This window comes from Candoia aspera, chromosome 5, assembly GCF_035149785.1.
Source record: "Candoia aspera isolate rCanAsp1 chromosome 5, rCanAsp1.hap2, whole genome shotgun sequence".
Taxonomy (NCBI): domain Eukaryota; kingdom Metazoa; phylum Chordata; class Lepidosauria; order Squamata; family Boidae; genus Candoia; species Candoia aspera.
In genome coordinates this window covers 81050253-81066238 of record NC_086157.1, presented here as the reverse complement: position 1 = coordinate 81066238, position 15986 = coordinate 81050253, and the positions used below count along the sequence as shown (strand labels likewise).

General features: G+C 35.6%; 1 protein-coding gene across 1 annotated transcript in view; it reads right to left on the bottom strand.

The window, feature by feature from the left end:
* Positions 1-7168: 7168 nt before the first annotated feature.
* The window catches only part of CIP2A (cellular inhibitor of PP2A), a 36448-nt gene continuing 27630 nt past the window's right edge, over positions 7169-15986 (bottom strand). The window contains exons 15-21 of the mRNA XM_063305572.1: positions 15479-15553; positions 15284-15394; positions 14759-14955; positions 11174-11287; positions 10528-10610; positions 8360-8499; positions 7169-7370 (exon numbers count right to left, since the gene is read on the bottom strand). Coding sequence (XP_063161642.1) covers positions 7200-7370; positions 8360-8499; positions 10528-10610; positions 11174-11287; positions 14759-14955; positions 15284-15394; positions 15479-15553 — 891 coding nt within the window. The 3' untranslated portion in view covers positions 7169-7199. The remainder of the gene's footprint in view (positions 7371-8359; positions 8500-10527; positions 10611-11173; positions 11288-14758; positions 14956-15283; positions 15395-15478; positions 15554-15986) is intronic.

The following is a 15986-nucleotide window of genomic DNA, read 5'->3' as shown; positions in this document are numbered from 1 at the left end:
CTTGATTTCAATTGTTGGGTTTGAGTTAAAAATAGATTACAGTGTATTTCTGAGTGACGTCCTCAGGAAACAGAAGAAAGGCATTTGATGCATCATAAATGAAAGGGCAGCAATGACCCTTGACCATTTTTTTCCTGCAATGAGGCTATAATCTAGTGTTAACTGATAAATGATAAACCTTGGAAAACAATATTTAAGCCTTTGAGTTTGATATTACTATGGCCTTTCATTCTGTTCAGATGTCAAAACTATTTGGCTGTCTTATAAAACAGTTGAAATGTAACCTTTGAATACTAATATAAACAATTTGGCATGATATTTCTATAGTAATACCCAGCCAAGACAACAGCTGCCTCCTGACAAAATGAGTTCTTAATCACATAATACCAGGTAAGAACCCAAAATGCATTATAGCTGCTGATACTCTGAAGACATTATGTCAGCATACAATATTTACCTTATTTTGTAAAGTCTTATTTTAAGTACATCATGCCTAGCTACTGTATCTTTTCTGTTCAGAACAGCCTGAATTAAAATTATTACCTTGTATGTTTGGAGGATGTTCAGAGAAAACAATTTGCAGAACATCACTGTATATTTTAAAGCAACAATAAAAACTGTTTATATTGTATGATCTACCAGATAGTAACATCATATAGGTAGTTCTCGAGTTACGACCATTCATTCAGCAACCCTTGGAAGTTATGGTGGTGCTGAATGGTACTTACGCCCTGTCCCTGAAGTTACGGCTGTTGCAGTGCCCGCGCAGTCCTATGATCAAAATTTGGGCACTTGGCAGCTTGCCCGCACTTATGACCATAGGGATGCTTCAACTCCCCCCACCCGCCTATCTCCCATCTCTGCCCTTTTGACCACCCTGCACAGTGTCACTCCTCAGTGGCAGCACTGGGGCTGAAGTAGAAGCCCGGACCTTTCAGCAGGCTCAGCCAGCCGCCACCACCTACAGCCCTTTACTTCAGCCCAACTGTTCCCACCACCATGCGCTCTGCAGGCCCTGCTGTGTCCAGCTGACCTTTGTTGTTTTCCTCTTGCTGTTGACAAGGCATGTCCATCCTGGCCCTATGCCAGGCAGCTGCTGGCTGCACCAGGCCTTCTTCCTAAAGTCATTTGTGCCGTTCTCCAAATAGCACACCCTGTTCTCACAATGTTTCAAAGGCTTCTGAGGCCTGCTAAAACCTCACAAGGCGGCCGTGCCTGCTGTTCTCAAAATTGTGTGTGGTGTTCTTGTGATGCTTTGAAGGCCTCAAAAGCTATTTGGAGAATGGCACAACTGGCCTTGGAAAGAAGGCCTGGCCTGGCCTGGCCTGGCCAGCAGGGTGAGTGGAGTGCAGGGCAGCAAGGCTGGCAGGCCAACAGGGCCAGGCAAACGAAGCACAGGGCAGCAAGGCCAACAGGGTCAGCAAGGTGACAGGGCAAGCAGAGTGCAGGGTGTAAAGGAGGCAATCCTCACCTTACCGAGGCTTGGACTGGAGGGACCAAGCCAGGAGTTTAGTTAATGATGGCAACAAGGAGTGCTGGGATTGCCATCACTTAGCAATGTGGTCACATGACATTGTGCTTTACAACCACATCAGCGATGGAAATTCTAGTTCCAATTACTGTTGAAACTCAAGGACTACCTGTACATGTGTGTGTCTGTGTGTGAGAGAGTATATGTGTATGTGTGTGTGTGTTTTCCTCAAACTAGTAGAAAAGATTTAACTTTCTCCTTAGGATGCTTCATTCATTCTACTCAGAGAATAAGATCCAGACAATGTTTTCTTCAAATTGAACTGTCCAATGTTTCCCACTATCTTTTTTCCACAAAAATATGTTAAGTTGAAAAGAAAGAATAGTTGCACAATCCATTAAAATGAGTCCTTGTTTAGCGATCACAATTGGACTGGAAATTTAGTCATTAAGCAAAGCAGTCACTAAGTGATCCTGCAACTGTGCTTACAATCTTACTTCAACTTTCCTTTGCTTTACAGAGCTGTGAAGGTAGTAAATTAAGGATTGGTTGCAAAGTTACTTTTTCATCACTAAACTGTCATCAACTGTCATAACAGTTAACAGTCACTAAACTAGGCAGTTGCTGAACAAGACTACTTGTACTTTGTCTGGGTGCTGTAGAGAACTGGAGTATTTTTAAAAAATGAAATCCTGTATATGTTCACTCAGATGCAAGTCCAATTGAGTTCAATGAAACTTAATCCCAGGTAATTGGATTTGAGAATTGTAGCCTACAGACTTTTATTATTTTGTTAGTTTATGCTGTTCCTCATTGCTGCCATTTTCATGTTTGTATATATCATATGTCACTAGGCATAAATAGCAGGGGAAGAAGTATTGCTTCAGTACCACCTAATAGGCTTTTCACAGGGACTAAAGATTACTGGGCTGACTTGTTCAAAAGGCAAAGTGAGTATAAGTATCCCAGTTTGCTTCCAGGTCAAATTCAAGGTGCTGGTTATTACCTTTAAAGCCCTACATGGCATGGGACCAGGATATCTGAGGGACCATCTCATCCCTATTACATCGATCTTCCCCAACCAGTCATGCAGGGAGGGCATGTTATGGACCCCACCCATAAAAGAATTCCATCTAGCGGGAGCAGTAGCTCCCGCCCTTTGGAACATCCTTCCCCCAGAGGTGAGACAGGTCACCTCTCTCCTGAACTTTCGAAAAAGATTAAAGACCTGGTTTTGCCAGAAGGCTTGGAATGGGAGGGGGAATAGCCGTACCTGAGGATGGCTAGTGCCCTAGGGTGACTTCTGATGGACTATTATACTCTTGGTCTGATAAAGAACTCTTGGCCATCTAGATTCCATCACATTTTTACTTTTATTGTATTTATTGTATTTATAACTGTTCTGGTTTTAATTCCATTTTATTGTAAACCGCCCAGAGTCCCTCCTTGGGAGGGAGATGGGCGGTGATAAAGTTTGATTGATTGATAATTAAATAAATAAATAAAGCAAAGCAAAGCTCTTTGTGCAGTGTTGTGATAGGAAAAAAATAGGACAAAAACAGCCAAGTCTTGCATCTGAATCCTTGAGAGCACTCAAACAGAAGCACATAAAATTGGCAGCACTAACAGAAGTACTCTAACACAATAAGCATTAACAAAAGTGCCTAGTTTACATCACAATAAAAGGGAAATTCTTCAAGTTATCCTTGACAGACAGACAACAGTCTTCTTCCCAAGTTTTTATTCCACTTATAAAACTTCACCAAATGTTCAAATTTTCAAGTAAATATGGAAGCTTTAATACTTTTCTGGTTTACATTTGGGTCATTCATAAGACTCTAGAGCCACTGTGATTACAACCTAGCCAGAGTTCTAGACTTAATTGCTACTGATTTTAGGGGAAGTGTTATAAACTTAATATTCCCAATAGGGGGGAAAAAGTGTTTAAAGAAGGGAGCTTTGTCTGCTTATACCCTGTGCCTACTGATTCCCCATAAATAATGCCTATTTCAGTTACAAAGTATTAATTAGCCAGGAAGCCAGAATACTTTAATTATCTGAGTACTAGAATTCAAACTGAGAAAACAGCTTTCAAACCTCTACTCAGTTATGAATTCTTTATAAGGTTTTGAACAAAAGTAGCATTATCTGGTTTTGGAGTCATCAGGTTAAAAATGTGCCATTTTGCGAAACACTTCCTTACGTGTTCTACGTATTAGATATTAGATACATAAACATTTCCAAAGAAACTTTCCTTAAGTCTTCATTATTCATATAGCTGAATCTACAAATGACTAGTTTTTGTGCTGTTCCACTAGAAAGCCAGAGAAGACTCTGTTCAGAGATCCAGATTCAAAGGGCAAAATGTGATTCAGAGCGTGCCTGGGTACCTGTTGGGAAAACCTTAGAACAGTTGCATCTTCTGGGTTCTCACAGCTGCCCTCCACAGCTAATACAATCTCCAGTAAGAAACGCATTTGGTTTACGGTGTTCCCAACAGAAGGTATGTGAAAGACTATATATATGCTGAATCATTTTTCTCTCTAAATCCAGATGGCAGCACAACACAATTAAATACCTGTTCTCAAAATATGAAAAAAATGCTCATAAGTCTAATATATTAGAAAGCGCATTTGAATCTTTGACATTTAAATTGCCATATGCAGGAAGATCTGCTAGAGCCATTTATAAAAATATCTTATTGTGGAAACAATTATGTCAATTCCATTTACAAGCCAGTCTAGACAGAACTACCATTTATTGGCTGTTGGTGGGATTAATTCTTGATGACCATGAGGAAGAGCTGTTCTCATCATTCTTTAATGAAAACTTATTTTATCATCAACACATAACCAATGTAGCTTAAGTGGAAGTGTGTGATTCTTTTTCATCATCCTAGGATGCACTGTTGTACAGCATATACTAAACATGCTCAACATATTATTGAAGAAAAGCTGAGTATCTTTCAGAGTACTAATGGTATTTATGACATGGCTAGATTAAAGCCTTTGAGACATCTAGTTGCTGATGTTGCCATGTAGGAAAATAAAATCTGAAACTGCAAAGACAGAATTACAGTGGCAACATGGAATGCAAAAAGCATGAATATGAGAAAGCTCAACACAGTGAAATGAACTGACTATGCATTGACATATTAGGCATTATCTAATTAGATTGACTGGAACTGGACGCTCAGCCAGAGAGTATCTGGAAGCTTCAATTGTTGAAGAATGCAGCAATAAAGGCAGTTATGTGTGCCCCCAGAACAGCACACATCACACATCTGTTCTGTGAGCTGAATTGGTTGCCAGTTTGTTTCAGGGTCCAATGCTGGTTTTGACCTTTAAAGCCTTTCATGGCATGGGACCGGGATATCTGAGGGACCGCCTCTCCCCGATTACATCAGCCCATTAGATCTGGCACAGAGGGCATGCTACAAGTTCTATCTGCAAGGGACTACATTTGATGGGTCTCAAAAGGTGGGCCTTTTCTGCCGTGGTGCCTGCCTTATGGAACATTCTTCCCCCCAAAGGAAGGTTAACTCCATCCCTGTTGATGTTCAGGAAGTCCCTCAAGACCTGGTTATGTCACCAGGCTTGGGGGTCCCAAGGACCCAGCAATATTTTAAGGTGGCTCCCTTATTGTGGGTGATATGTGGTTGCTATACTTCTTTCTCTGTTTGTGGTTTGTATATTCTAATTGTTTAATGATTTTTATTTTTTAATAAGATTGTTTATATTTTTATAATGCTTGTTTTTATATTGGTTTTATTTGATTGTTGTTATGGTGGTTTTATTTGATTGTTGTACACCACCTAGAGTCACTTCTGGTAAGATCAGCAGCTATATAAATCTGATAAATAAATAAACAAACAAATAAATGATCATACTTTTCATATTCAGAACACAAAAAACAAAGAAGGAATGGCACTGCTTTCATAGTTGGGAAAGATACTGTAAAGACACTACTCGGGTACAATGCAATCAGTGATTAAATATTATCAATTAGACTTTGCAGACAATCCTTTAATATGACAATTATCCAAGTTTATACCTCAACCATTGATGCAGAAGAAGAAGAAGAGGTTGACAAGTTTTCTGCTCAAGTTGAATCTGAAATCAACAGAATATGCAGGCATTCTGTGCTGCTTGTGGTTGGAGATTGGAATGCCAAAGTTGGAAATATTCAGGAGGACAACATAGCAGAACAGCATGGCCTAAGAAACTGAAATGAAGTAGGAAAATTACTTACCAATTTCTCCCAGTCCAATTTTTTTAGCATTTTTTCATTGCTAAACTGTCTTCCAACAGGCAAAATGGCACCTGCATGTACATGTATACATGGACATCACTAGATGGAGTACACAGAAATAAAATTGACTATTTTATTGGTGGAAAACAAAAAGATGGAACACCTCAGTTATTACAGCAAAGGATAGCCAGCGGCTGACTGTGGAAATGATAATTAACTGCTAATGTACAAATTCCAAGTCAAGATAAATTGGAAGAACAGAGCCAACCAGTTTTCACCAAACCAATCATCAAACATACATAACTTCAGAGTTATTTATTTCCTTTCCCAAAGACTAATTATGACAGCTACAACAAAAATATAAAAAGACAACTACAGAGTCCATAATAAATACTTCATTTAAATGTCAAATACCACTACCAAGATGGAGACAATAGCTTTCCAAAATGTAGTTGACAACATCAATTTTACATAGTTAAAGAGAAAGATTGACATATAGAAGTTAAAATGTAAAGGTATTTGTTGAAATGTTGGCATATGATCACTGCCCTCTTAAGTGGAATTAGTGCTAATTGTTTTGGAGTTTCAGTGTCTCCAAACATAATTAGGTTTCATTATATTATTAAAGAGTGCAGGGTATATATAAAGTACAATAGGAAAATACATGTCCTTGCTCTTTATGTTGTAAATTGATTTTTAAACTATACACAGTTGTTGAAAGTCCATTATTTTAAAACATATCCATGGAATAGTTTAAAATATATATACTATCTTTGTCTAACTTCAGCAGAATATAGGTCTATAATAAATACTGGAAACTCTACAGTCTTTTTTAAAAGGAACAAAGACAGCATATGACTATTATCTTCAGAAATCTCTAAAACTGAAAACAGTGAATAGAATTATTTGACATTTACACTGGAAGGAAAGCTGAATAAATGAAAACTGAATATCTATTCTGTTTTGTGAAAATAAAGTTTCAGACTTCTTTTAAAAGCACAGTCCATTAATATATTGTATATTAATTAACAATTCTATATTGTAATCTGAATAATCCAGGACTTAAAACATTTGTTTTTCTACATAAAAATATACATTTGTATACTTTCATTTTCAAATTTATAGGTTAACCAGCAAGATTTCAGTGTACAACATATCGTATACATGGAAATGAAAATTGATATTTTTGTAAAATCAGTTTAAGAGTAGAACATTACTAACTTAAGTAAAACCTACCATAGTTGATAGTTTATGCATCAAGTGGGTTTTCACTCAGATGTTTTCTAAAATTATATTCAGTTCTTGTTAAATAAGGCACACACAGAAACCAATAGTGATATAGATATTAGTGTCAAAATGAATAGAATTTAGCCTATTATTCATAAAAGCCACAATATCTTCAAGGAAAGTTATCTAAAAACCGTTTTTCATAGCAAAACATAAAATGATGTTAAATGCACACCTAGATAATCTGGCTCTATAAACTGAGATTCACAGCCTCTGCGCTTAGTTTACCACCACTTAAGCTGTGTATCATTGCGATCATATGAGAATGTTTGTTCAGTTCTTCTTGTTGCAGCTTGACTAAGGCCTCCTTTTCTTCTAGTCGTCCTTCCAACTGTGACTTCTGAACTTCCAAGGAAGATGCCTGAAAATACGTATTACACACTATTTAATTACAGCTAACAAGCATGCAAATATCACGCTACAAGTAAGGAAGCTTACTTAGAACATCTAAACTGACAACCAACTGGCAGTTGGACAATAAATCATAAAGCATGTTTTGAAGTGGCTTGGTTGTTAATTACTGTTTGTGCTAAGTATATTTTGGTGGATGTTTCAACTGATAAATTGTAGTCATGCAAAATTTCAGTGAACCAATTAACAGAAATGTTAAAGGAACAGGAAAAAAGCGAACCACGGTGTGCTTTCTGTAAATTCAAGTAACAATGAAGTCACACTATGGACTGCCTTATCACTAATGCACACTATTATCATACAGAAAGGTATTTAATTAAACACTGATATATCTGATGTAGTTTGGACCAGAACAAAAACAAACCGGTTATTTAAAATCAGCAAATGCTCAACTGATTCCATACTCTAAATGCAAAGGTTTGAAATGAGAGTCTAAATCTCTTTATATGAATCTGGCTAATACAAACATAAGAAAATGCATGTTTTCCTTGATTATTAGAAATGATCACCTTAAACAAGGAAGAAATATTTCAAGCTAAAACCCAGATAATAGATATATTCATAGAAACTGCAAAGGAAACTTTTACTTTCATAAAAACGTGTACTATATTGGAACACAGCAACCTTTTACCTTTTGCAAAATAAAAATAAAAACCAACAAAAAACACAACAAATTAGATTACGTTTCTAAGGCATTGTATATGGATGAAAGTTGCTTAACGTCCCTTATTTGTTATAAGACTGACAAGACAGTCTTATTTACTCAAAAGTGGATCTCATTCAGTTCAATAAATTTCTAGCAATATTTGCAACTATGATCCATTTTATTTTGATCAATAAACACACACACACACATTTACACTGCATTTATTATAAGCTTCCTAGAATCACAAGAAGCGGATTATCACTCAAATAATCCTAAATAAATAAATAACTTACCTTAATACTCAGTTCTTTTCTTGCCTGCTCAGTTTTACTTAGTTCTTTTCTAAGAATATCTATTGTTTCCTCCATATCTGTTTTTTCCTTCTGTCTGGCTTTTAGTTTTTCTTCCTGAACTTTTATCTTCTGCTGTAAATCTTTTGAAAAATGTGTAAGAAAAAAAAGTGGTTTGCTTTTTCCACAAAACTTTGGGGCACTGATACTTTCCCACAACTACCATTAAATGAATTGTGCAGTACTGCCATCTGCTGAACATTGGCAGTTCACATTTTACAGTCCTCAGAATTTGTCTTAATGTAGATGCATTTTTCAGTCTAGTACAAAAAACATGAGAACTTGACTTGAAATGGGATTTTAAGAACTTTCTCCTAAACGAGGCATGATAGCTAAATTTAATATTGGACTTAGCCTTAACTTACTTAACCATGGCTTGTTTAATAAAACAAAGTGACAGCTGTCACATATCATACTAAACCAGAACCAAAGATACCACACACTGTAGCTTAGTGGAACATGTGAACTCAGTCTTTTCTGTTTGTTTGTTTAATCTGCCTTAACTGTAAATAATTTACTCTGAACATCAGAAGCTGCTTGCATTAGTTAATTCAGCAACTTATGTTAATTACTGTGGCCATGGCTTGCTCAATATATGTAGCTCCAACAATTACTGCTTCTAACTCATGATCGGATATCCATTATTTGGCCAGATGAAGAAAGGATTCCCCTGTGGTATTGCCACAAATCTGTGCTGTGCTTTGTATACTGATACAGTATTCCAGTTTCTATTAATCAACACTGAAAATACTCTGTACTTTCAGTGTTACAGTTACTGTTTGCCAGAGGTTTTTCATAGTATTTAATTTTGAGTCTAAGGAATAAAATATTATTATTATTATTATTATTAATAATAATAATAATTTTATTTTTATCCAGCTTTTATTATTTTTATAAATAACTCAAGAAGTTCTTCAGATATAAGCATGTTGTCTAGTTAGCAAAGAACTTTGGTCTCTAACACTAATAAACGGGTTTAATTTATATTAGGCAGCAACCAGCTCCTAAACAGCTAATGAGTGGTGAAAGCTAGCAGTGGGAGGTAGGACTGGCAGGACCTGCGTTGCTTCCTATGGTGGTGGTGGGCACTCAGGGGCACGGGGGGGGGGGAATGTCCTGCCTTGTGCTTAGTCCCTGACATTCCTGCGATGGCATTAGCAGTCTCCTTTGGCAGGCTCTGCTGCTGCCTTTTTGTCTTTTTAAATGCACCAACTACCACATTTCACTGAAGGGTTAGCAGAGGGAAGCTCCTTATGTGTAGAGGCTGAATTTGGGTATTAGCTGCCCTTCTCATGGGCTATGAAAGACAAAGATCACTGCCCTCCTCTACTTAGTTCTTAGCCAAATTGGCAAGATAGCCCATGCCCCTCCCCCCACTAATATTGGCTTTGATTCAGAGTACAGGTACAATCTCAAAAGCAAAACGATTCAGGGCTCCCATTCATTTAAATAAGTTATTATTTAAATATATCCTGAACCAGGATGCACTTTTAACATGAGACACATGTAACATTGAGCATGGGCAAATACCATCAGTAAGAAAAAGGGGGAGTGTAAGGAATAGATTAGTAAGTAGAGGAATTTTTTTCTCCAAGGCTCTATGGGATTTCTGTTGGCAGGGCAAAAGATAAGGAGTAGTACTTTATTTCTTTTTTAAAACATTTGCTTTTTGAGACTGCTTCACTCCTGTTAATAATACTTGGATTAAAATAGTTCCCTGCCTGTTTTGGGAGCAGCCTAGGATTCAGCACGCCTCATTTTTTGCTTGGATTTCTAAAGTAAGGGAACAGCAGTTGTATCCTTTACCAGAGCCTCTTAGGAGGAATTTGAGTCAGATTTTTCTGTACAGCTTATAAAGCAGGGTTTTGAAATACCATTTGTCTTTGGGATGTCTGAAAAGAGAGCAAAGAATTGCAGGCTTAAAGCTTTCCAAATATAAAAATTTACCCAGCCTGCCAATGAAATGTCTGCAAGAAAATAACCAAGCTCAGAGAGCATGAAGAACCCAACAAATATGCAATAATAAAACATGTGATTTTTTTTTTACCCTTTCTCTATAAAGCAGTATCTCTGAAAAAGCTGATGTTATTGATATGTTTATCAGTACTAACTTGATATTTTTCCATCTTTTTCTTGCATCTGTTTGTGCAATTCTTTTCTATGTTCTTCTGTTTCCAGCAGCTGAGCAACAGTTCTGAAATTGTAGGTATCAATATTAGATTATACATATTAAAAATAAACATGAAGAAATATTGTTATGCCTGTAGTATCATACTATAGCCACATATACCAATAACTCAGCATTACTTTTTATGGAAGTTTATTTTCCAACGATATACCTCCAACAGGAAGTAGCACTCTGGATCTCTCTGTTGAAACAACGTCATATTTGAGCATTCATGGAAAGTGGAGCTTTTCATGTCATTTCATAATGTTGAAAACAGGCATTAAGAAGAAAAATGAAGTAGGGTGGGTGGCAAGTGTGAAAAAATTTAAGTAATACAATTGGAATAGATATATAATCCCGAAGTCATACAACAATATAAATGAAGGAATTCCAATAACTGGAAATAAATTCGAAAAAATATTTTGATTAAAAAATAATTTTATTTTTACTAATAGTCATTTGTCTCCAATTACTGTATAATCTTGATCATGGCTGTTTAACAAAACAATATACAGCTTGTGTTATGATTCAAACAGAAGTGTTTAATTTAATGTAGCTTTCTTTAATATTTACCAAATAACTTAACTTACTTTTCATTCTGTTGCTTGAATGATTCATTTATCCTTTTAACTGTCTCAAGTTGTTTATTCAGTGAATTACACATTAGTTGCAGATCATTATACTGCTTTTCAGTAGTTTCATGCCTAAAATTTTCAAATTATTACTATTAAAAAGAATGAATGCTATGCAGTTTTCCATAATGTAATATTTGATAACATATGTTAAAGACCCTCCTTTCAAATTTAAAACATTATACAACCTCCTTCTGTGTGTTTGCAATTGTGTGTAGCACTTTAAATTCAACTTTCAGTAAATGCTCCATGAGGAATCCTGATCAGAATATAAATGCTTTTTTAAAAAATCTTGTAACCAATTGATATATGATATGTCATACCAATATGACAAATTATTGTTACTTTTCCATGCAGCTTTACATGAAATATAAATACAATTTTTTTTTGCACAAAAAAAACCAATAAAAAAAAATTATTTCCTAGCAGCATTAATTTGTTCGACTAATAAAAGAGACAGCAGAATCTGATCTATCAACAAGAAACAAGTGGGATCTGCAGTTAATTTTTTCAGTGGGTTCTCTTTAGATCTGAACAAGGAATTCTCTTGTTCAGATCTACAGATAAGCAAGCCATTCTCCATGATACTTCCCAATTTTACTTTTCCAAATGACACTCAACATTCTGAACTCCTAAGATGTTCTTTACATTGCTTTAATCAGGCATTTTCTCTCTTAGAGTTTTTGCTTTGTCACACTTCTGGTGAGTTGTAATGGCGAACTGATGTTCCTCTAAAAGAGAGGAACACATTGCAGCCGAAATGGCACCTGATTGCAGGATTTGGGGTGTGAAACCTCTCTGGAATTAAAGAGAGATCATCCAGATAACCCACACAGCTGTTTTTGAGCAAGTGTATGGCAGGAATTGTGTTTTTGTGGTTGGCTTGCAATCAGCTGGGAGTTGTGGGATTCCATCGTGCTTATAGTTGATAAAGTCGCCTATATGGACTTAAGTTCAACTGGGCTCATTGGACTTAAAATTCTTGTTGGCTTTAGAAAGTTGATGATTCTTGTTGGCTTTAGAAAGTTTTAAATGGATAAAACTTTTATTCATTTGGATAAAATCAGATGGACTTAAGACTTTGAGGTTGATTGAAAGGATCTTCTCTCATGGGTAAATTCTTTGTTTACACTCTGAAGCAGATAACAGGCCTTTGAAGATTGCTCACTAGAGGGCACTAGATGGCTACCTTAAAGGAAACATTTGATCTATGGGTACAGGAAGTTTTTGAACTACTTAACTCTTTAGTGGAATCGGTACATGTTGCAGAGGAACAAGCCCCATTGAATAAAACTGAAACTGACTTACAGGTAGAATTAAAAATTACAGCTTACAAGAAAGAGATGGAAATAATGGATTTACAAATGAAAGATGATGACTTAAAAATGGAAAAAGATATACAAATAACAAATCAGATGAGCGATCTGTATTATTTCCTTATACTCGATTTAGAAAAAGGATTTGCTGGAGTTGCCATGTTGGAAGTACAAAGGGGGGGCTGACAAAGATGACAAGAATTTTGAGAGAAGAGAATAAGAGAGTGTGAGAAGGCAGATGCTAGAACTTTCTCTGAATAATTTAAATATTGGTTGCAGAAAGAAGAAAGAATTCAGGATTGGTTTATTTGATCAAGGTTAAAATAATAGGTTGTTGTTTGGGGGGATGTTTAATGGCTTTTTGAATAGGACTGGATGTTATTTCTGGTAATGCTTAATTGTTTTTTGAGTGGGACTGAACTTTGATTATTAGAAGAGAAGAAACCAGGAGATTTGCTTAAAGGGAAAAGATGGATTCAGATTGGGGGTAATATATATAATATGTAATATTTATGTTGTTATTTCTGATAACCCTTACTGGACTTTTGCTGTTTAATAGGGAGAGATGTGGTTCTAGAGATGCGTTTATAGAAATTGGGGTGAGATATGGAATGAAGTGATGTTTGGCTGTATTTTAAGAGATAGGGATAACTTGTTAATGTTGATTATACTTGCCAGGGATGAAGGTGGAGGTTTCTTTTTCGAGGGATGAAGGTGGAGGTTTCTTTTTCTATTTTTCTATTTTTTCTCTTTCCCTTTTTTCTTTTTTTGCACTTTTTTAATTTTAAAATTTTAAAATGTATTTCTCTATTTTGTAGTTGTATAAAATTTACTTATATGATAAAAACTTTAATAAAATTATTCAAAAAAAACCTTTTTGCTTTGTTTCATTCTGTTCTTTGGTTTTGTTTAATTTGTGGAGAGGTTGTTCTGCAAACCTTGTGGTTACTCTTTGGTTCTATTCTTATCAGTTTGCATTAGCTATTAGAGGGTTTGATAAGAAAGTTCCCACAGCTAAGCAAGAGTAGAAAAAATAACTGAAACAATTCCTGGATAAGATCAAACACTGACACCTAATTCTGCAAGTTGTTAGCCAAACCTGTATGTAGTTTTCAGCAAATGAGTAATCTGAGGTAACTTTCTTTATCACACCTGGGTAGAGTAAGATTAGTAGAAAACTGTTCCATTTAACTGTTGGCTTTTGAAAACTATTCCAATCTGTCTTAGTTTTGTATTAATGCTTTATGAAAAAGCTCAGCATCAGCTACGCATCTCCATTTAAAATATCTGAGACAACTGAGATGCCTTTACTACCTAAATTGTTCAATATCTGGTGAACTTCAACTAACGCTGACTTATTGGAAGAGTAGAGACTTCTTTCCTGACATGACCACTTCTCAACCCATGCAGTGAAAGGAAGGATACTATCCCAGACTTTATTTAGCTAACATTCATCCCACTGAGGAATTTCTGGCACCTAAATACCTAAATTAATTTCCTGTGGGTTCCATGGCAAAATACTTTTTCAATCCTATGTAGGGTCTTATGTTTATAATCTTGTGAAATTCAAAAACTTATTACCTAATTTTTTAGTAGATCAGAAATTATTGGATGCTTCAGAAATACAGAAAAAAAATGGCTGCACTAGTTTCTTTATCTAAGAAAAAATGATTTTATCAAAACTGATCATGTACCAGAAGGATCTAATATTGTGCTTTACTGTAAACTGCAGAATATTCTGTTCGTGCATAAACCTGTTTATACCACTGCCTGGCTTTTTTGAAAAAACGTTTTGCTTAACTAACAAGTGCCTGTATCTAGGACCAACGCTTGGTTACCCCTTTGGCTTTGGCTTTAACATCAGACCACAGAGAACAAGTCCAGGCAGGACTTAGAATACTGTTTGAAGCAGCCCCATTGCCAGATTTTCCTGCCATAGTGTAAGTTTCCTGTTGTTACTTTTAAAGAAAATGCTGTCTTTCATGTTAATGTTTTTGAAAATCTACTTGAGACACTACCATTACTTCACATTTTGATCTTACAGTATAAAACACACGCATTCCTGTTATAATACTAGATATAATTGGATTGGTTTGACACATAGCAATGTTCCTTTAATTAAAGAGCCTACAAATTCTATATGTCAATAAGAATAAAATCTTTGACATAATCTGAGACCTTTCTTTTTTGCTTTCTGTGAGGAAATGCTCATAGTGTTGTATCTTACTTTTGAAGGAGATCAATGGAAGATCTTTTCAGTATCTCATATTCTTCTGCTATTGTTTGCAGTTTACGATTATGCTGAAATAATTGTTCAATATCATTTTGTGCCCGTTCAGATTCTGTCTGCTGTGCTTTCAATAATGACTCAAGATCTTCATTTTTTCTTTCTGTATCCTTCAGAATTGAAGCAAGCTTCCTAGCCTTTTGGAATTTGTGGAAAAAGACAGTTCTGTTGTGTGAATGAAATGTTAAGACACTGGAACAATGGACCACACTAATGCTAAATGAAAGACTTAAGGCTTTTAAATTTTAAGAACCCAGACAGCAAACTAGCCTTTAAAGTATAATTTGCAGATATACAAATACTTAGCATCGTAAAAGGATGGTGTTTTTATTCCAAGTAAGTGCAATATATAATCTGAAGTTTATTTTCAAAGACAAAATAAGGCACATTACATAAGCAATTTTGCACTGACAGTTGTATGCACACAACAAATGAATCTTTATGTGATTATTCGGCTTTACCCACCTCAGATTCAGCTTGAGCTCTCTGGCAACGATACTGGGCAATAAGTCTATCAGCTTGAGAAAGGGCTAATGCCTTTGCTTCCAAAAGGTCTTGCAACCTTGTTTCCTTGGACTAAAAAGAAAATTATCACAACATTAACTGCACATTCAGAGCATGCACGTGAAAAAAAAACACCTCTACTAAATATATACTCACTGCCAATGCAGACAGTTTCTGTTCATACACATCCATTATTTCAGATACCCTGATGTCTGTGACTGATTCCTTCATCTGTTGGAAATGTTCATAATGTAAGCTAAAGCAATATGCAAACCTTAATTCAAAATTGTACCTACATGGACAAATAAAAAACTTGATATGAGGAATGACTACGCAAGTTCTATTTAACAAAGTGACATCATACGTAAGCCAGGTATTAAAAGTATTAATGTAATTATTCTGAAATATTGCGAAACAAAATTTTCCATGTCCCTATAACTAATGTGTATCAAAACAGAACAAATGAATTAATATTCATTTATTTCACATAGTAATGAATTCTACAGCCTATTGATTTCAAAGCACTGTAATTATGAACAAGGGTTAATATGTATTGTCTTACAAAATTAATTTACTTCATTTCCTTTCCTTCTTTCAGATATTTTAATGGAGTTTGTACAACTTTCTTGGCATTGCAGTTCAAGTCCCACACTGAGCTACATTG